Source organism: Aureobasidium namibiae (genome assembly GCF_000721765.1).
Source record: "Aureobasidium namibiae CBS 147.97 unplaced genomic scaffold scaffold_9, whole genome shotgun sequence".
NCBI classification, from domain to species: Eukaryota; Fungi; Ascomycota; class Dothideomycetes; order Dothideales; family Saccotheciaceae; genus Aureobasidium; species Aureobasidium namibiae.
In genome coordinates, this window is record NW_013581200.1 from 757,727 (window position 1) to 776,715 (window position 18,989).

At 52.1% G+C, this 18,989-nt stretch overlaps 8 protein-coding genes across 8 annotated transcripts; 5 read left to right on the forward strand and 3 right to left on the reverse strand.

The window, feature by feature from the left end:
* Positions 1 to 229: 229 nt before the first annotated feature.
* On the forward strand, positions 230 to 2,034 carry M436DRAFT_47152 (ENTH-domain-containing protein; the record flags this gene model as incomplete). Its single annotated transcript, XM_013571531.1, has 5 exons — positions 230 to 311; positions 367 to 398; positions 453 to 532; positions 589 to 670; positions 718 to 2,034. The coding sequence occupies 5 exons, from the start codon at positions 230 to 232 to the stop codon at positions 2,032 to 2,034; spliced, it is 1,593 nt and encodes a 530-aa protein (XP_013426985.1).
* A 349-nt stretch (positions 2,035 to 2,383) lies between these two features.
* Positions 2,384 to 3,121, forward strand: M436DRAFT_82282 (ribosomal protein L14b/L23e; the record flags this gene model as incomplete). The annotated part of the gene is made up of 4 exons (XM_013571836.1): positions 2,384 to 2,394; positions 2,464 to 2,514; positions 2,706 to 3,030; positions 3,089 to 3,121. The coding sequence occupies 4 exons, from the start codon at positions 2,384 to 2,386 to the stop codon at positions 3,119 to 3,121; spliced, it is 420 nt and encodes a 139-aa protein (XP_013427290.1).
* A 2,456-nt stretch (positions 3,122 to 5,577) lies between these two features.
* On the forward strand, positions 5,578 to 5,742 carry M436DRAFT_26141 (uncharacterized protein; the record flags this gene model as incomplete). The annotated part of the gene is made up of 1 exon (XM_013571482.1): positions 5,578 to 5,742. A coding segment is annotated over one exon (165 nt), but the record flags the coding sequence as incomplete, so codon positions are not given.
* Positions 5,743 to 6,374: 632 nt separating this feature from the next.
* Positions 6,375 to 9,389, reverse strand: M436DRAFT_47402 (CHR9/SNF2/SWI2 protein; the record flags this gene model as incomplete). Its single annotated transcript, XM_013571583.1, has 1 exon — positions 6,375 to 9,389. One exon carries the CDS (start codon positions 9,387 to 9,389, stop codon positions 6,375 to 6,377), a length of 3,015 nt encoding a protein of 1,004 aa, XP_013427037.1.
* A 356-nt stretch (positions 9,390 to 9,745) lies between these two features.
* M436DRAFT_82285 (ribosomal protein S5 domain 2-like protein) lies at positions 9,746 to 10,563 on the forward strand (the record flags this gene model as incomplete). Its single annotated transcript, XM_013571837.1, has 2 exons — positions 9,746 to 10,026; positions 10,086 to 10,563. 2 exons carry the CDS (start codon positions 9,746 to 9,748, stop codon positions 10,561 to 10,563), a joined length of 759 nt encoding a protein of 252 aa, XP_013427291.1.
* Positions 10,564 to 11,226: 663 nt separating this feature from the next.
* Positions 11,227 to 12,616, reverse strand: M436DRAFT_82286 (uncharacterized protein; the record flags this gene model as incomplete). Its single annotated transcript, XM_013571838.1, has 3 exons — positions 11,227 to 12,201; positions 12,255 to 12,502; positions 12,559 to 12,616. The coding sequence occupies 3 exons, from the start codon at positions 12,614 to 12,616 to the stop codon at positions 11,227 to 11,229; spliced, it is 1,281 nt and encodes a 426-aa protein (XP_013427292.1).
* A 653-nt stretch (positions 12,617 to 13,269) lies between these two features.
* M436DRAFT_46997 (histone deacetylase) lies at positions 13,270 to 14,886 on the forward strand (the record flags this gene model as incomplete). Its single annotated transcript, XM_013571498.1, has 1 exon — positions 13,270 to 14,886. One exon carries the CDS (start codon positions 13,270 to 13,272, stop codon positions 14,884 to 14,886), a length of 1,617 nt encoding a protein of 538 aa, XP_013426952.1.
* Positions 14,887 to 15,120: 234 nt separating this feature from the next.
* Positions 15,121 to 18,460, reverse strand: M436DRAFT_47065 (seven-hairpin glycosidase; the record flags this gene model as incomplete). The annotated part of the gene is made up of 2 exons (XM_013571512.1): positions 15,121 to 18,373; positions 18,432 to 18,460. The coding sequence occupies 2 exons, from the start codon at positions 18,458 to 18,460 to the stop codon at positions 15,121 to 15,123; spliced, it is 3,282 nt and encodes a 1,093-aa protein (XP_013426966.1).
* Between the last annotated feature and the right edge of the window lie 529 nt (positions 18,461 to 18,989).

Below are 18,989 nucleotides of genomic sequence, written 5' to 3' on the forward strand. Positions count from 1 at the left end.
TGTTCACCCCCTGCAGAATTACTGTACTGTTCTGAATTCGAGATGGAAGTGTTCAATCGTGGTGTAACCCAATCGATGAACAAACAAATGGTGGCTTTGTTGGCCTTGACCAGCCTTGGCACCTCCGTCGAATCCGGGGACGCCGCCCGCGACGTCAATAAGTCCAGCGCGACCAGCAGCGTGTCACTCCTGTATCGAACAGCAGTGTCATAGCAAGCCTTTGTGCAAGATGGATTTCGAGAGCTTGAAGAGTCAGGTCAGCAATCTGACGCTTTACGACCTGAAGGCAGGTGTCCGTAAAGTCCAGAATGGTATGTCAGCGGTATAGCGATTGATTCAGGAGGTTGGGGACTAACATGTGGTTAGCTGTCATGAATTACACCGAGATGGAGTCCAAGGTCAGTGGACTATGACTGTAGCAGTCTTTGAACCTCTCGCTGACCGTCATACAGGTCCGAGAAGCCACCAACAACGAGCCTTGGGGAGCATCCACCACCATGATGAACGAGATTGCCGCTGGAACATTCAACTAGTACGACCCCATCATGCATCTGCGTACGAACACTTCGATGTCTGACCAGGCTGCAGTCAAATTCTCAACGAGATTATGCCCATGATCTACAAACGCTTCACAGAAAAGACGGCCGAGGAATGGCGACAGATCTACAAGGTGAGTTCGACTGACACCCTTTTGAGGACGTGTCTAAGATATGACAGGCTCTCCAACTACTCGAATTCCTGATCAAGAACGGCTCCGAGAGGGTCATCGACGATGTGCGATCCCACCTTTCCCTCATCAAGATGCTGCGCCAATTCCATTACATCGACCCGAACGGCAAGGACCAGGGCATCAATGTCCGCAACCGATCAAAGGAACTTACCGAACTTCTCAGCGACGTCGACAGGATTCGGTCTGAGCGTAAGAAGGCAAGACAGAACAAGAACAAGTACAGCGGTGTCGAGGGTGGAGCTGGTCTTGGAGGTTCAATGTCCACCTCCACCAGCAGATACGGTGGCTTTGGCAGTGAGTCTGCACCTGGAGGCTACGGTGGAGCTACAAGACAAGTCTACGGTGATGGTGGTGGCTTCGGAGGTGAGACTGTGCAAGACGACTGGGAGGAGCGCAGTCAGAGCCGCAGCAGAGGTCAGGACAGGTTCGATGAATACGACGAGTACGACGAGGGCTCAGCAGCGGCACCACCGAGAAGAAAGGCAGAGTCCTCAAGGACCGGAACCAAGACATCAACAGCAGCAGCAAAGAAGCCCGAACCTCCAAAGCCAAAGGAGCCAGAGGTTGACCTCTTCGATTTTGGTGATGAGCCAGCTTCGCTCGCCGCTCCCGCCATGTCTGCCGTGTCTTCCAACGGCAAGCAGCCTGCGGATGACGGATTCGGTGCTCTCCAGTCAGGCGGTGCAGATGACGACGACTTTGACGACTTCCAGTCCGCTGCCCCAGCTGCTGCTCCCGCTCCGGCAGTTGCAGCAGTCCCCAAGCCCAACTACACGCCCAACTACACATCTATTGCACCTCCTGTTTCTACCGCCACACCCAACACTCAATTCGCACAGCCCCAGCCAAGACAGGGCACCAACAATGCTGCCTTCAGCACTCTCTTCTCCACCACATCTCCCGTCACTGGCGCAGCAGCAGCACCGCCGCCACAAAACATTGCATCACCAATGTCGGCAACCCAACCACGTGCAGGAGGCTTCCAGGCTGCACAGCCCAACTACTTCACATCCGTCAGTGCGACCCAATCACAGCCGGCATCTACAGTGGCATCTCCTAGCATCAAGTCGCCCATCGGAGGTGCTCCCAAGCCCAAGGCTAGTGGTGATGCCTTTGCTGCTCTGCTTTCCGGTACCAACATCAAGAAGGCAGGCACGCCCGGCAACAAGGGACCTACCATGGCAGATATGGCCAAGCAAAAGGCTAGCGCTGGTATCTGGGGGACAACTAGCCCTGCAGCAGCATCTGCTCCTCAGAACGGCGGTCAAAAGACTGGAGGAGCCATGGACGACTTGCTTGGTTAAGAAAGTGTGGAGATGGATGATTGAAATGCGTTATAGCCAGAGGGGAGGAGCAGAAAAGGGAATCCAACAGACTGCGACTTTTCGACATGACAAAGACAACAAGTATTTGCATATAATCTCTACGTGTGAAATGAAGTGAAGTGATATTGTTGATGATGTTGCAAGAGTAAAAGTAGTTTCCCAAAGCGGACTGGGGTTGGTCGGGAGAAGCGCGGCTTATTCCGTTGGCGCACAGAATTTGGCGGGCTGGCGATTTCTCGATGCGCATTTGGCGCAGACTCGTTCGACCAGCAACGAAGCGACACCCTCTTCTTCAACTCCCCACCGTTCATACTAATAAACAGTCAAAATGGGTCGCGGGTATGTGTGCAACGAGCTACGGCGACTGCGAAACCGCTGAAGAAATACTGACGAGTTTGTGTCTTCTAGCCGTGGTTCCACCTCCGGTAACAAGCTGAGAATGACCTTGGGTCTGCCTGTGTACGTCGAAAAGAAAACCCTTCACCTTCTCCCACTTCAGCGCATCGACATGCCATCCGAACGCTCTCGCAATCCCCCTCCGAACACTTTTTGAACATCTCGAACAATCACCACATGACCCGCCCGATCATTGCACCCGCTCCGACACTCCAGGAAAAAGAAACATGCGGCTAACACGAATTTCTTTACAGCGGTGCCGTCATGAACTGCGCCGACAACTCTGGCGCCCGTAACCTCTACATCATCTCCGTCAAGGGTATTGGTGCTCGCCTCAACCGTCTCCCCGCCGGTGGTGTTGGTGACATGGTTATGGCCACCGTCAAGAAGGGAAAGCCTGAGCTCCGCAAGAAGGTCATGCCTGCCGTCATTGTCAGACAGTCAAAGCCCTGGAGACGCGCTGACGGTATGTTCCTCTACTTCGAGGACAACGCCGGTGTCATTGTCAACCCCAAGGGTGAGATGAAGGGTTCCGCCATCACTGGTCCCGTCGGAAAGGAGGCTGCTGAACTTTGGCCCGTAAGAGATATCCTATCCTGGACATGCAAGGAACACTCAAGACTAACACAGACTGCAGCGTATCGCCTCCAACTCCGGTGTTGTCATGTAAATTCTCATATCAATCAAAAGAGGGTTCTACTAGACAATGGTTTCACGGTTGAGGGATTTCTGAACTGATTTCGACACGACTTTTGCATTCGAATTTTTTTCTGCTGGGCGTTGATGTGAACTTGCCACGGTCAAAGGAAGAAGAAGCGCACGAGAACTGTGTCGGATCAACACACCAAAAGAAGGAAGCAACATGTCAGGGCACTGCGAACTGTTCTTTTCAAGGCAATGCGGCATGTCTTTCTTTACAACCACCCGTTCTGCTCTTGAAAACCAAGAGAGTGGAAGCATGGGTTCATGAGAAAAGCAAACAAACTTTCACCAAAAAAACACACTTGACGTTCATCAATATCTCTCACTCTGGCCTTGCTTACGGATCACCATGTTGTTTTCTTGATCGTGCAGTTCGATGTTGTGAAGCAGATGTGCCCATGTACCTTGTAGCCTTGAACGTATCTACACGAGCACCTAGATAATGCCCGGCCCAGTCATGACAGATTCTTGCCGACTGCTAGCATATCAACCAACAGTGGCAGGTCTAGACACGGGAAAGCAGATGTTCCAGATGCACGCTTATGTAGGGACTGCAGAAGAATGGACGATATCAGATGATAGGGAGCGGTGAAAGACCGTGGACCTTCTCCTTTCTTCTATCGCATGCACCTTCGGGTCCGAGGTGCAGTCAAGATATTATAAGATGTAGATAATGATATGAAACACGTGTGCTCGTAGCGATTGATGCTATATCAAGATGTGGTTATGCAAGAGCAGTGAGACGCAGAATGAGGAACTGATGAGAAATGCAGAGCAGACAGAAGGGACGGCAATGTCAAGGGTAGACGTGTCGAGGGATGAAGAGTCATGGTCAGTAGTGCTGGGGGACTGTGTTGTCATGTGGAGTCGTCTGTTTGACAGGGCTTGTGGCTATTTTGGTCGGCCGTCAGTTTTGGCGCTTGGTGGTTCATGCTCTGCGCAGTCTTCAACAACAACAACGCTGCTCCCTTTGGGTCTCTCTCGATGCTTTGATTCGACTTGGGCATCCTCGTTGTCAACTGTCCTTTTGTTCGTCTTCTTCTCACACATTGCGTGCTTGCATCTTTGACTTGGAGCGTCGCGTTTTGCATCTTTAACCTCCCTCTTGTCGCTCTGTTCGGCTCCTGCATCGTGGGGGCGCTTTTGAAGGTTCAACGAGGGTCGGGTACTCGGGGGAGAGCAGTCACGGCTTGCTGGACACGCGCCTTCCGCATCTCGCGCAACCCTGCCAAACAAGACGCATCCACGGTACACGTCTGTCCTGGCCCAGGACGAGACGCCTTCTTCCTTGCGGCACCGTCAGAGCAGAGCTTTGTTGCTTGAACCATCAGCACGCCATTGAAGCAGACGACCCCCTCCTCAAAGCTTTCGGAGAATTAAGCGCAAAAGAGCAGGGGACTGCAGGGCGTTTCTCGACAAGCCAACACAATGACGACCAAGGTCTTGTCGTCGTCGTCGTCGTCGTCGTCGTCGTCAAGCGACACGAATATGAGTGCACAGCCGCAGTCGCACCAACCACACGACCTGCTACAACCAGACACGACACAGCAGACACCTCCGTCATCCTCCACTACTGCCAGCACAAACAACCCCACTCTGAATACCGCCTCCACCACCACCAACAGCACATCTCAACCCAACAACCGTCAAAGTCTGCGTCGCAGTCTCATGTCGACGCGCAGCCACACATCACAGCGCTCCAGACCTGCATCCTCCGTCTTCCCCATCTTCCCTTCATCACTCTCCTACGCCCTGGTCCGCGACTTTGCCTATCCTCAATTCCACCCTCTCCACTTCGGTCCCTCGCCAGAGCCCCAGAGCCGCGCTTCAGATGACGCTTCTTCCTTTTCCAATAGCAGGCGTTTGAGTGATCCCCCGCCTGGCAGCTGGGATCCTCGCGGTTGGGGTGCTGGCCCCTGGGGTGGTGATGGTGGCGCAAACTTTGCTGCAGGGGATCAATTGCCCTCTACGAGTTTCGACGACGCTGCTGGCGATGACGACCCGATGACGAGTGGGACCGGAAAATTGGCAAAGAACCACAGAAAGAGCAAGTCAGCACACGAGGAGTCGAGGGGTAGAAGCACCACGAAACGCGGGCCGCGCAATCAGGTACCAGGCCTCGACAACCAAGGCTTCTTTGCCGCACCCGCAGACGACGATGACGAAGAGGAACAAGACACAGAAGAAGACGAAAGCGTCCACCACAACAAAAGCACCGGCAACAGCACACTTGCTCCCCATCGATACACACACTCCCCCGAAAACCTCTCTCATCGTCATCAAGCCCGCCTGTCCGGCCTCGAACCCCCCTTCTCAGATTCCTCCGATCCTGCCGACGCCCTCAGCGGCCCCCTGCACCATCTCCACGACGGCCATTCCCACCGTCCCACCTCTACCTCTCTAGACGAATCGTTCGCAGGACCCAGTCTCGCTCTCTACAACTTCGTACCGGAGAACAGCAACGAATTGGCTTTGCGCGAGGGACAGATCATCCAAGTAGGATATAGACACGGGCAGGGCTGGTTGGTAGCCATGGATCTGGAGAGCGGAGAGCAGGGATTGGTGCCCGAGGAATATGTGCGTTTGCTCAGTGAGATTGAGGGGTGGGGTGAACATGAGCATCTCGAAGGTGTGGAAGAAGAGGAAGACGCAGATGAAGATAGTGCCAGCTTCGAGGATGAGCTGGCTGAAGAAGTGCACAAGGAGAGTCAAGCGAGGGATACGAACATCAAGGCTGCTGCTGCTGCTGCTGCTGCTGCGGGACATCAGAAGGATTTACCAGTACGAGAGGAGAAGGATGTGCGGTAGCCCTCTCACCCACCACATCATCACACACAAGCATCGATTCTTGCAACCTTTGGCGTTGTTTCCATCTTTCGTCGTTAGCGTTGTTGTCATCTTGCAGCCTTTATGGTGTTTTTTTCTCTCGCTATCTTTTTCTCTCAGGAGTATACCCCCCCGTTGCGAAATCACATGCTCTTTTGATTATTCGTTCAAAAGTGATTTTACAGCAGTGAGAAGTGTGATCCATAGGCATGGATACACCGATTTTGGAGAAAAAAAAAAAAGAAAGGAGCAACCCACGAGCACGACTTCGAGCAGAGTATGAACATCATGCAAAACGAAAGACTTGAATTCCAAGATATCACAAGCCTCAGGCGCCAAGCCTCATCCTCTAGCTAGCCGACTCTGCTCGAAGATCTTGCTCACTTCCAGCCATCTCACTTCTCACCAACCTCTTCATCTCCCGAACTTGGCTCGCCCTCGAGAACCCTTCTCCGATGCCTATAAAACCTATCCAGCGCATCTGTCTTCCTCTGCTCGCTCCAACTCTCCATCACAAGCGCAAACTCCGTCGCATCTTCAAAGCCAAAATACTCGGCCATCGAGCAAAACAATCTCTTCCTCACAAACTCTGGAGGTTGATATTTGTACTTGATCCTGTCCTCTCCGAAGCTGCGGTTTCTCGCATCTTGAGCCTTTTCAAAGGCATACTCGTTGGAAAGGTCAAAATCTGTGCCGGTAGCCATTGCGCGTTTGGAGAGTTGAGCTTCCATCTTGGAGGAGCCGATTACGTCGTTGTTGTCGTGTGTATACTCTACGCCTGCCTTGTTGAGGATGGCTTGCACGGCGCGGGCTTGTCGTTTGGTTTCTGTGTCCTGTTCCTCGTCGTGTTTCTTCTTGCCTCCTTCGCCAGTGATTTGAGCAGCCAAAAGTGACAGTGCTGCATCGTTATCGCGATCCTGGGTGGGATCGCTAGGGTCATCATCACCGTCAGAGTCTTGTGAGGTATCCAGACCAATGACACTGACGCCAGCTTTGGACTCGGCAATATTGGTCTTGTTGACGATGTCTCGAAGCACGAGAATTTCGCCTTCGTAGCTGAAGATGTTCGACAGACCAAAGATTTCGCCCTTCTTGTCTGCTGTATCCTGTACACCGCGGAAGTAGCGACGCTCGGTAGATGCATTGTAAGCGATATTGGCTTGCTGCTGCTTGTAGATTTGACGGGCATAGACAATCTCTTCCATAGTTCCGGCAGATATCAGACGGAATACTTCGACGTCACGGATCTGACCCATTCGATAAGCACGATCTTGAGCTTGAAGATCCCAACTTGGGTTCCAGTTTGGATCGAAGATCACGACCTTGTTTGCAGAAGTGATGTTGAGACCCACACCGCCAGCTCTTGTACTGATGAGGAAGACAAATTGGGTCTCGTTGGCGTTGAAATCATCAACGGCGTGTGTGCGATCTTCGTACTTCATACTCCCATCAAGATATGAGACATTGTAACTTGTAGTCGACTTGAAGAGCATCTGCAGCATTTTCAGAAGTCTGACCGAGTGGCTGAAGACAAGTACTTTGTCGCCGTTCGAATGCCAGAACTTGAGAAGCTTCCTGAGCACCTTCCACTTTCCACAGTACTCTGCATTGGCGTAGTTGGTAATCTGGTCACGGTTGTGATACATCTCGAGCCAATCGTCGGGTAGAGCAAGCTGAAGATTTTCCACCTCCTTTTGGTGCATCTCTTCCGAGTCTTTGCTCTGTGGACAGAGAAGAGCAAGATGGTTTGACAGCTTTTGTAGTGTCATGAGCATGGGAAAGACATGATGCTGCCACTTGCCACGATCTGGGATCTCCGTATAACAACACCAACCTCGTTTCTTCCCAGAAGAGCAGTCGCAAGGATCGGAGGAACGTCGAATATAGTCAATCTTGTCGCTGTCAACAAGATTCATGTAAGCTTCTGATTGAGCGTCTGACAGCGGACAGAAGACTACGCGATCGGTCTTCTTTGGGAGTTGGTGAGCAATCAAAGACTTCATTCGACGTTTGAAGTATGGAGGCAATAGATTTGTCACAAGCTTCAAGGCAACTCTTCTGCACCTGGCCAACTGTGCGTATGTAGTATCATGTGATTGCCCGTCTTTGAGCGGACCACTGACGCTCTGCTTCCATTCAGCCATGGTTCCAAACTTTCCAGGATTGGTCCAGTTGAGCAAAGTCCAGAATTCGTCGTACTTGTTTTGGACGGCAGTGCCAGTGAGTCCGATTCTGCAAAGAGCATTGACTTCGTTCATGGCCTTGCTGGTCTCTGACCTCCGCTCCTTGATTTGATGACACTCGTCTGCAATAACACAGTCCCACTCAATCATGTTGATCTCGCCTCGATGGTTGCGATACGTGACATATGTGGTGATCATGACCTCAAGCATGCCTTGCTTGGCTGCAGAGAGAACAGAAGAACGACTTGCATTGCTTCCATGGTAGGTGTCATGATGCCAAAAGCCCCAACGATTGAATTCGGCCTTCCAGTTGTCCATCAGAGATCCAGGACAGATGAGAAGGATTTTCGGATACCAGTGACGGGCACGGCGCATCTTGCGCATACGCTTGAGGTCTCGCTCATCTCCGGTCTTGCCAAAAGCGGCCGTTAAGAATGCAATGACCTGAATGGTCTTGCCCAGGCCCATATCATCACCGAGGATACCACCCTCTTGGAAGACGAAGAGCTCGTGCAGGAATCTGACACCGTCGATTTGGTAGTCACGTAGCCATTGAGCGATGGGTGCCGGGATGATTCCTTCGGACTTGGTCAATTCGATATCCTTGTACTCTTGGGAGGGCTCAGCATCGCCAAGCACGGGACGTTCCTGCAGCTCTTCAAGTCTCTCATCGTCACTGAAGTCGACTCCATCAAAGTCCGGAGGAACAGAAAGGACAGCTTCGCCGTGTTTGGCACGATCTTGGTTCCATTTGGACTTTCTCGCTCGCAAAAACTCAGGTAGAATGGTTTCAGGTGGCTCATCCTCCGAGTCGGTGCTGTAGATATCATTCTTCAGCTTGCGTTGGTTGGGTTTGTTTGAGTCGAGGAGAGGGTTCTTCTTCTTGCCGACCATAGAATTGGCCTTTGCTTTGGTCTTCCTAGTGCGAGCAGCGGCAGCCTTGCGTTGATCAGACTTTCGGGACTTGAACTTTTTGAAAACCTCTGTGCCATCTTCTTCGTCATCAAAGGCAATACGATCACCATCATCGTCTCTCGGACGCTTCCTGGCAGCGTGCTTAGAGTCGTCTGAGTTCAGGATATCACTGTCTGTTGCATCCGAGTTCTGGAAGGTGTCGAGTAGATTGACTTGTTTGGCAGTATGTTTGACAATGTCGAGATCACTAGGGTCACTGGCCTCGCCCTCGTCGAGTACTTCGATTTGACGATCGAGTCGGTAGTCACGCATGTGAGAGCGAGTGGCGCTCTTGTATGTAGACATTGTGGTAGTTGTGAGTGAGGAGAGAAGGTAGAATGTTTCAAGGCGGAATGTGGTATATCACTGGAGTTGAAACACAGCAGAGTCGCGTCAACATGATGCAAACATGCCTCGTCAACTCGTGAAAGTGTTGGAAAGAACGAGTTGGACAAAGATCAAAGCAGCCAACACCGAGGGAAACACCAAAGAAGCGCGAAAGACGCGACTGCCGACATTGATCCGAAAGCTGAATGATCAATGACGACAAAAAAACTAGTGATCAATTATCCTGAGGACCTGTCGCATTGCCGTGATATACACCTTACACAGCTCATACACACACAGCAATGCCTCTAGACACATCATCATACACGCTTGCGCACCTGCGCCTGGATGGAAGAAGGTGGAACGAGCTGCGACGATGCCATGGACAGATGTCGACACAAGCGGCCGCCGATGGATCTAGCTACCTCGAGATGGGCAACACCAAGGTCATTTGCACAGTCACTGGTCCCACCGAATCACGACGCTCAGGAGGTACCGGCAATGCTGAAGCAAAGATTGAGGTTGAGATTGGCCTGGCCGGTTTCAGCGGTGTCGAGCGCAAGAGACGTGCAAAAGGTGACAAGTGAGTTGGCCTTGTTCATACACTGCTACTGCACAGCGGAGAGCTGATGACACCCACAGGCGTACGAGCGAGATGCAGCACACAATTGCCTCGGCTTTCGCAGACACCCTCTCGACACAACTGTACCCTCACAGCACAATCACCATCAACCTGCACATCCTCTCTCAAGATGGCTCATTACTGGCTGCCTGCATCAACGCTTCCACTCTCGCCCTCATCGACGCTGGTATCCCCATGACCGACTACATCTCAGCCTGCACCGCTGGCAGCACTGCATCATACGCTTCCAACGATGAACAAGCCGATCCTTTGCTCGATCTCAACGGCATGGAGGAGCAAGAGCTGCCTTTCCTGACTGTCGCCACTCTGGGAACAGACGACAAGATCAGCGTTCTCATGATGGAGACCAGAGTACAACTCACTCGTCTTGAGGCCATGATTGCTGTTGGCGTCGACGGCTGCAAGCAAATCAGAAACACTCTCGATGGCATTGTGCGCCAGCACGGCAACTCTTTGCTGCAAAAGACCGTGACTTGAACAAGAGCACCGCTCTCACTATTCTGCTACGAACCTGAAGCTTGGCCCTCATGGCATGCTGGATGACATGTAAAAAAGCCATCTTCGACACGCCAATATACAGACGAGCCACCAGACGAACCACCGATTCTCACGTTACTTGATGTGGGATCTTTCATCAGCCATCTCATCATCAGCGGCTAGAGCCATGACGCTCGCCGTACACAGTCAGTGTGGGCTGCATTGCACATCACAAGCGAGTTTGAATCGAGTACTAAAGATTGGCAAAAGAGCCAGAAGACCGTCCCTCCAATGACGAGCCATAGAATCAATTTCAAACACACCAAGAACGCTCCTGATTTTGTCGCCCGCACAAGCTATAAAAAGCTATATGACGGACTGATCAAACACACACTTTCAAATCGTCATGTCTCCTAAACGTGACCATGTTTCCATACTTGCTACTAGAGAAATGCAGGGCTGCCTTCTGCTTACAAAACAAGGTGCTGTTCCGAGCGCGACAGACGTTGATCGCAGATTCGTAATGATCGATGGATGCGTCGTTCTCGTTCTTGACACTTTGAGACGACGTTCTTGACTCATGCATTGTGTTGCCAACATCAGGAATATACTCCTCTTGACTTGATCCCTCTCTTCCCGCAACAGCAAGAAAGAAAACAATAATCACTTGTCTGATGTCTTTACAATCTTACTCCTCGGCAACTCGCGACAATGTGGACACAGCCACTCGCCCTTTGGCTCAGCTTTGAGATCCACACAACCCCAATGGAACCATTGATGCGGACAGTCGTCGTTATCGCAGGCAACCATATCGCCAAAGGACACGCGCTGGCACACACAATAGACCTGTGTATCGTCTTCCTCGCCCTCAGCATCTGGCTCTGCATCGTCGTTTTCGTCGTCTGAAGCTGCTGATGCTGCTCTCGTGCCTCGTAATCGCGAGCGAGAGTCGACGGTGCCGTCCACACCGAGAGGCAAAGTGGAGGGAGTGGGAGATACGCTGCCTCGTGATGAAGAAGGTGTTGGGGAGGTAAGGTGGCGTTTGCGGTCTGCACCACCGCCTTTTTTGAGAGCTGCTGCGTTGGAGGATCGTATGCGTTTTCTGTTTGATGCAGAGGCTGAGGCTTGGTGAGGGGCGATTCTCTTGTTGTGCGGTGCTTTTTTGTTGGGTTGAGCTGATCCTGCACGACTGGAAGCTGGATTTGGAGTACCTGCTTTGGGGGTTCCTGATGAGGGGCCTAGGGATGATTGTCTGAGGGATGAGGCAGTGGTGGGGACGGTGCCGCTTAGGGAGGTGTTTAGGCGACGTCGCTTTGACGCGTCTGCGCTGCTTTCACGCTGTGATCTTGCTGAGGGACTGTTTAGATGTGCTTGGTTGAGAAGGGCGTTTTGGGCATTCAAAGGTGAGGATGTGCGTTGATTGGTAGCGTGTAGACGAGCAATAGCTGCATTGGCAACATTAGGTGCACCACCGGATTGGGCTGAGTTGATGGCTGCGGCAGCCGAGGGAGCATTGCTTGCAGCAACACTGCCAGCCTCAGGCAGCAATAGAGATGGCAGAGTCGGATCTGGAGGCATCTGCTCGCTGTTGACCAGATCACGCAGCTTGACGTCGAATCTTCTAACATTTCGGTCGAGCTGGGAATTGTCAGTATCTGGTCAAATACCAAGATGTCTAGATTTGAAAATACCAATCTCATGGCTTTTTCACTCAGACCCAGTTTCTCAGCCTGTAGAATTTCGATGCGGTCAAAATTTGCCATGATGACTTTTGTGAGGCCATCTTCCTTGGGATTCTTGACGTGCCCGCCCTGGGCTCTGACGAAGTTTTGTATCGATCTGTCACGGGTGTTGATGACATCGCGCAAGTCTTGAATGTGTTGGTCCTTTGCTTGTATTTCTTCCAGTAAATGAGCTATCTCAGCGGGCAAGTTTGCGACTGGGCAACATGTCAGTTTTGCGGTTCGGCAGAAAGCGAATTAAGCATGTCGATACCATCGTGGCAAAATTGATCCAAAACGGTGGCAGCATCGTCGGTACCGATTGCTGCCATTTCGAGGGTTGATCAAAGACAAAGTGATGTTTTCTGATAAGTTTGCGACTTGTTGTCGGAGTGGTGGTCGAGTGAAGGTGATGGAAGAAGTCGCGACCTCGCAAACGGAGCCTGGAAGTGAATGCAAGAGCGCAACAAACAAATCCCGCTGGCATCAAAAGTCCGTATAGAATTAATTCAATTACTCCAGTCTTCCAACAGACTTATCGAGCTAAAACCAGGTTTGGATATCTGAGCAGTATTATCAAAAGAGCATCTTTGGAAGAAGCGAAATGCGAGCAGCAGCACGCCAAGCACAGTTGCGCATCAGCGCCCAGGTTCGCGCCGAGTCATGTGGGGCCGAGGACGAGAGCCATCACGACCTTCTGGAAGCCCCAGACGCTCTGTCCAGCGACAGCCATGAGGAAGACGATGATGATGATGGCTACGACTCGCTAGACGACAGCGACCAAGATTCTGACGACGATCAAGACGAATACGATGATCATCACCCCTACACCCTAAGAGACGACTCTTCCTCGCGCAGAACCAACACTCCACAAACCCTCCCGGCCAGAACATCTACAAGACTACCGCTCAAAGTTGCGCCAGCAAATTACAGGGATCCCAACTATCGAAACATCTATACACGGATTCCAGTCAGAGCCAGACCCATGTCGGCACGGCAGAACAATGGCATCCCTCGCCAGAACATGCGCGACGCCATAGTCCAGCAATGGGACCCCTCGCGACGACCAAATCCTCAGGCACGATCAGCACAGCCTACGGGAGCTCCGCCAACACCGCCCTTGAACGACAGCGAAGAGGAACATGCAGAAAGACAGAGGACTTTGCGCGACAAGATCATGCAGCAGGTCGAGGAGAATGGTATAGAGCGTCCTCAAGGCTACAATGTCTCATACCATTACAACCGTCGCGTCGAGAATATGCATTTTGGTCGTACACATCCCATGAAGCCATGGCGCTTGACTCTAACAAAACATCTCGTCATGGGTTATGGTTTACAATTCGCCATGGACAACTACGATGCTCTTCCTGCAACAAAGGAGACTGTTGCTGCCTTCCACGACGAAGATTACGTCGACTTCCTCTCAAAAGTCTCACCCCAAACCTTCCAAGAACTCTCCCTGATTTACGAGGATAGAACTCCGCAGAGTTATCCCGGAGATATGGTCAAGCTGGGTCCTTTCAACCTGTCACCCTCGCCTGGTGCTGATTGTCCTGTTTTCGACGGTATGCAGGAGTACCTCTTCTTATACACTGGTGCCACCATGGAAGCTGTATCAGCTCTGACAAACCACCAGTCTGACATCGCCATCAACTGGTCTGGTGGTCTGCATCATGCACACAAGTCCGAAGCTTCAGGCTTCTGCTATATCAACGACATTGTTCTAGGAATTCTAGAACTGCTAAGATGCCATCAACGTGTCCTATATATCGATATTGACGTCCATCACGGTGACGGCGTCGAGGAAGCCTTTGCCAGCAGCGACAGAGTAATGACTCTCTCCTTCCACCGCTACGGCATCATCGACGAGGATTCAAAAGAAAAACACCTCTTCTTCCCGGGCACCGGCGCCTTGAACAGCAATGGCAACGAAAACAGCATCGGCAACCACTTTGCCCTCAACGTGCCCATCCCCAAAGGTATCGACGATGAACAATTTCTGTATCTATTCGAGATGATCACCGGCCGTACACTAGAGCACTTCCGTCCTCAAGCCATTGTACTCCAATGCGGCGCTGATTCTCTCGGCGGCGACCGTCTCGGCCAATTCAATCTCAACATCCGCGCCCACGGCGAATGTCTCGCCTTTGTCAAAAAAGCCGGCGTGCCTCTCCTCATCCTCGGCGGAGGCGGCTACACAGCCCGCAACGTCGCCCGCGCATGGACACACGAGACCGCCCTCGCCGTCGGTGCCACCCTCAACGAAGAACTACCCATGCACATTGTTCCCCGCCCGCAAGCCTTCATGGGCAAAGACCACGGCGATGGAAAGCTATATCCTGAACTCGCGGGCTTTCATAAGAATAACGTCACGCAGAAGGAATTGGATTTGCTGGTTGAGCATTGTCATGAAGAATTGAGGTATATTCAGCATGCGCCTAGTGTTGTTATGGCAGCGCTACCGGGGAGGGCGCAGATGGATGCGGCGAGACGCCAGGTCGATGATGAGTTGGAGGCTGATAGGGCAGCTGAAAGCGGCAGGGGTGAGCGCGAACGACGTAGGCGCGAAAGAGGCACCGGCACAAGAGGAGAGCTGAGATGAGTGGATGGCGTCCGAGAGGGGCGGACAAGGCGTAACAGGATGGTTAGAAAAGATGGGTGCATCATGTCTGGGCTGGCGTTTGGGGAGTTGCTGCTGCTGAGGATACCCGTCGAGTTCGAGGTCTTTTTTTAGTGTAATACTAGTCTATTCATCAGAACAAAACAAGAAACAGAATCCAGGAGAAACGTAACGCGTTTCATAGAAAATGCAAACACTTTGTCAGATACAACGCAACTACGTAACAATCAAATTGCTGATCCTCACTCCTTTGCTAGTAAAATAATACCTCCTCCTAACGCCCATACCAGATACCTCTATATCTTCCCTTTTCCCTTTCGTCTTTGCTTTCGTCGTCGTCTTCTTTTTCTTCTTGCTTCCTGTTTCTTTAGCTTGTGTTTCTGTAGCTCCTGCCGCCGCCGCCGCCGCTGCTGCCTCTGCCTGTACGGAATCACCATCTCTGCTTTCAGACACGACGACAGCGCCGGAGTCATCGACAACAGCCAATGTACTTGCGCCCCTCAAAAAGGTATCCCAAACGTTTTGCCCTCCAGGCACCAAAGCCAAACAGATGGGATGGCGTCTCAGCAACCCTTTGGGAGTCATTTGCACTTCATCAACCAATGGTCTCGTTGCATCATCTGTTCCAAAGCTGACCACCAGAACCAATTGCAGTGATTTAGCAGAAGGAGGAAATGATGGGATGGCAGATAACTTTTTGCTGAAACTGCAGCCGCCGCGGCGGATGATGAGGATCGTGTGGGTGGTTACGAGGGAGAGAGGGAGTGGAGAGGCAGAGCAGAGATCGGAGTCGATGATGAGGATGGTTGTGTAAGGCAGGTTGCCGATAGATAGACTGCGGGGGTCGGGTGAGGAATCGATGGTGGCGGGAAGAGGTGCGGCACCAGGTCCAATAGGAAGCATGGCGGGTGTGGTGAATCGCTGGAGTCCTTGCTTTTGCTTGGGAGGGGCGGTAGAGGATGAAGGTAGGGCTGCAGGGGACTTTGAGCGAAGTTGTTTTGCTGCATCGCGAAGGGCGTCATCGATGCTTTCGGCATCAGGAAGTACTCCGACTAGGCCATCGAGTTGTTCGGCGAGGCGATGGACGTCGGCGAATAGAGCTTTGGGCAAGGACTCTAGAACCATATCGCCAGGGCTGGAGGTGGCATCGAGAGCTTCAAGGTCGATGTCGAGATCAAAGTCAAAGACATGATCATTCAAGATAGAATTGTTGTACACCAGATCTTCAACGACAGGCTCCTTGGGATGCGGAACGTCGATGATCAGGTCCATAGCTTCGACATCGCGCATCCGTGTGAAGTGAGGATCTGTAGGGTTGATCTGTGACAGTGTATCTCGACTCAACGCAATATGTTCGTCTCGACCAAGGGCAAAATTGCCTAGCGTGTAGATTCTGTATTCGTGCTCCTGCGGCGCTGGCGATTCCAGGACCATGCCAAATCTCAATCCAGAGATTGAGTTGACAAGAACACCTCCATCAATCTTCTGCAGTGTGCCGATCTCCAGACCGGTACCAGGTGTTGTGGGGAACGTGAGGTCGAAGGTTGGCTTGTTGGACAACTTAGTACTATAACCATCCGTAGGAATCAGGTTCAGAGGCAGAGTCCATGGGTAAAAAGTGAAGTTAGTTGGAGATTCAGGGCCAAGCATAGTCACGCTAGGGTGATCAGAAGCCCAGTCCAATGAAGGAGCACCAGGCTTGTTTCCAATAGGCATGAGATGAAGCCTGGCCAGAGAAGCGGCATGGAAGACATCCGATCTAGCAGCAGTCGAAGACACTGTCAAGGGCAATAATGCTGGAGGTCGCGGGCACTGTTCAGCTTGAGGTGCTGGTGCTGTGTTGGCCGAGTGTTCTTTTCGCTTGTGATGCTGCCCCGGGCTTGTTTTGTTGGCTTTGGGGATGATCAGCGGATGACCTTCTGTCGTAAAGACCCAAGGCGCATCAATCGTGTTAAGAGGGTGGTCCGGGTCAAACAACAAATACATGTATTTCGCAGTTTCACCCAGAAAGAAGCTCTCCATACGATCAGTCTGCTCGCCAGTGCGGACGTCTTGCAGGCCAGCCCACCCACACTTAGTATAGCATCTGCGTTTGATATCGCGCAATGTCATTTCGCCGATATGTAGATACCATGGATCTTTCGTGGCTTGATAGAGGTACCATGTGGACTCGATGAATTCAGGTCGACCGCCCCACCATCTCAGACCACCATGGATAGCGCCAGTAGTTGCATCCCACCTCTCAGGCAAAGCACCATACCTTGACCATAGGGCAGTGTACAGAAGGTGGGCAGTCACAGCCTCGTCCAGCTCACCAGCGAGAACCAGTAGACCAGGATAGTAAGCACTCAGACTGTCTATCCAGGTAAGTCGTGGCCCGCCAGTGTACAGATCATTCTGAGCGTAATGCGGATGTGTAAAATAGGCATCTCGATACACGTGTCGCATGATGGCAGCGTGGGCGTCTTTCCATGTCTGGAGGAAGGCGTCCGGAGAGTCTTCTGTAGCATTGTACGAATCACCTTCCAGAGCAGACAACAAGACATGCGATTTGAAAGCATACTCGAAGAAACTGTCAATGCCAGCGCCTATGCCAGTCCAAGGGCCGATCCATGCACCAGTCTCTGCATCAATGCCAGCACCGATGAGACCAGAAGCACTTCGTCGTTCCCAGACAGCCCAGAAGGCCCGCTTGGCCAGACGTTCGAAACGATCGTCATCGGTCAGGCGGGACAGAGTGGTAAACTCGAGCACAAGACTGCCGGCACCAGCGCTGCAGGTCTCTGTAATCTCACGAGACTCCTTCGGCTTTTGTGTTTTATGGCACTGTCCGTGTTCGGGATCGTTGTTGAGAGGCGAGTTCTCGTAGAACGGGATACCGTAACGGAGATTCACCCTAGGATAAGGCAGTCCAGTTGGGGTATGGAAGGCAGGCAGAAGTCGTTCACCCAGGTCTTGAGCAAGTCGCAGCAATTGTCCGTCATACACAAAACCGTTCGGCCAGTGTATTCCATCCTCCTGAATGTCGGGTTCATAGCCACGAATGGGTAGTTCACCAATGGCAAACAGATGGGCACTCAGAAGACCACCCAAGCCACGGATTGTCGTCTCGAAGACTTGAACTTTGCTGTCCAAGTCGAAGCCTCTTGCACGTCGGCCCTGACCAGCAGGACCGGGTGAGCCATCTCCATACTCTTCTGTCACCAGTCGCACGTAATGTAGAAAGTCATCCAGGGCATTGTAGTCGTCGGTATCGGAAATGGGATCAGATGCGAGGATGGCAAGGGTGGATAGACTGTCTACAACTGAGAGCGAGTAGTTACCCAGCACATCGTTGACATCGATATGGGCAGGGTTGGCTCGGTCGCGTGTCAGAGGCCCGCACGAAAGTGGTCGCAGTTCGTCCTCCGGGTAGGCGAAGTGGCGGTAGTTGGTCAGACCATGGTAGAAGACGGATCGTGTTTCCTTTCTGAATACTGAATAAGCAATTGTGACAGGATCAGATGAAACATTGACATGTGTAGTACCTCAAGGCATCGATCTCAGACTTGGTCATTGCCTGGCCAAAGGCGGCACAGAAGATCAGCAAGCATAGCAAAGTCGGCCATGACTTGGTTGAGGCCTGAGATCGCGGCCAAGGGTGGACAAGCATTCCCAGGGCTGCATAGAGAAAATCAGAGCATTCTTGGACTTTGTCGTATACAATCGAGATAGTTGTCCTTGATGCTGGATGAAGTCATCGGTGCTTTGGAGACGCCGACAAGTCGAGCTTTCAAGACTTTGCCGTTCCTTCCACTTCTGTCGTCAGAGCCATTATTATTTTCCACAGTTCCTTGGTCGCGCCTTCCCACCACCAGACTCGGCGAGTCGCATCGTTCTACTCGCATCTCTCCAACAACAAGACCCCATCTTGCACATTCGCGCATAACCTCGACACAGCATGCTTTCGCGCGCGGCGCAACGTGCGGCAAAGGCGCCAATTGCCCACTTCTCGACATCCGCTCGCTTTGCAGCCAAAGGCCGCTTCGTCCCTGCCGGCTCTAAAGCTCCCAGGCCACCAAAGCAATCTCCTCCTGCCTCCTCCC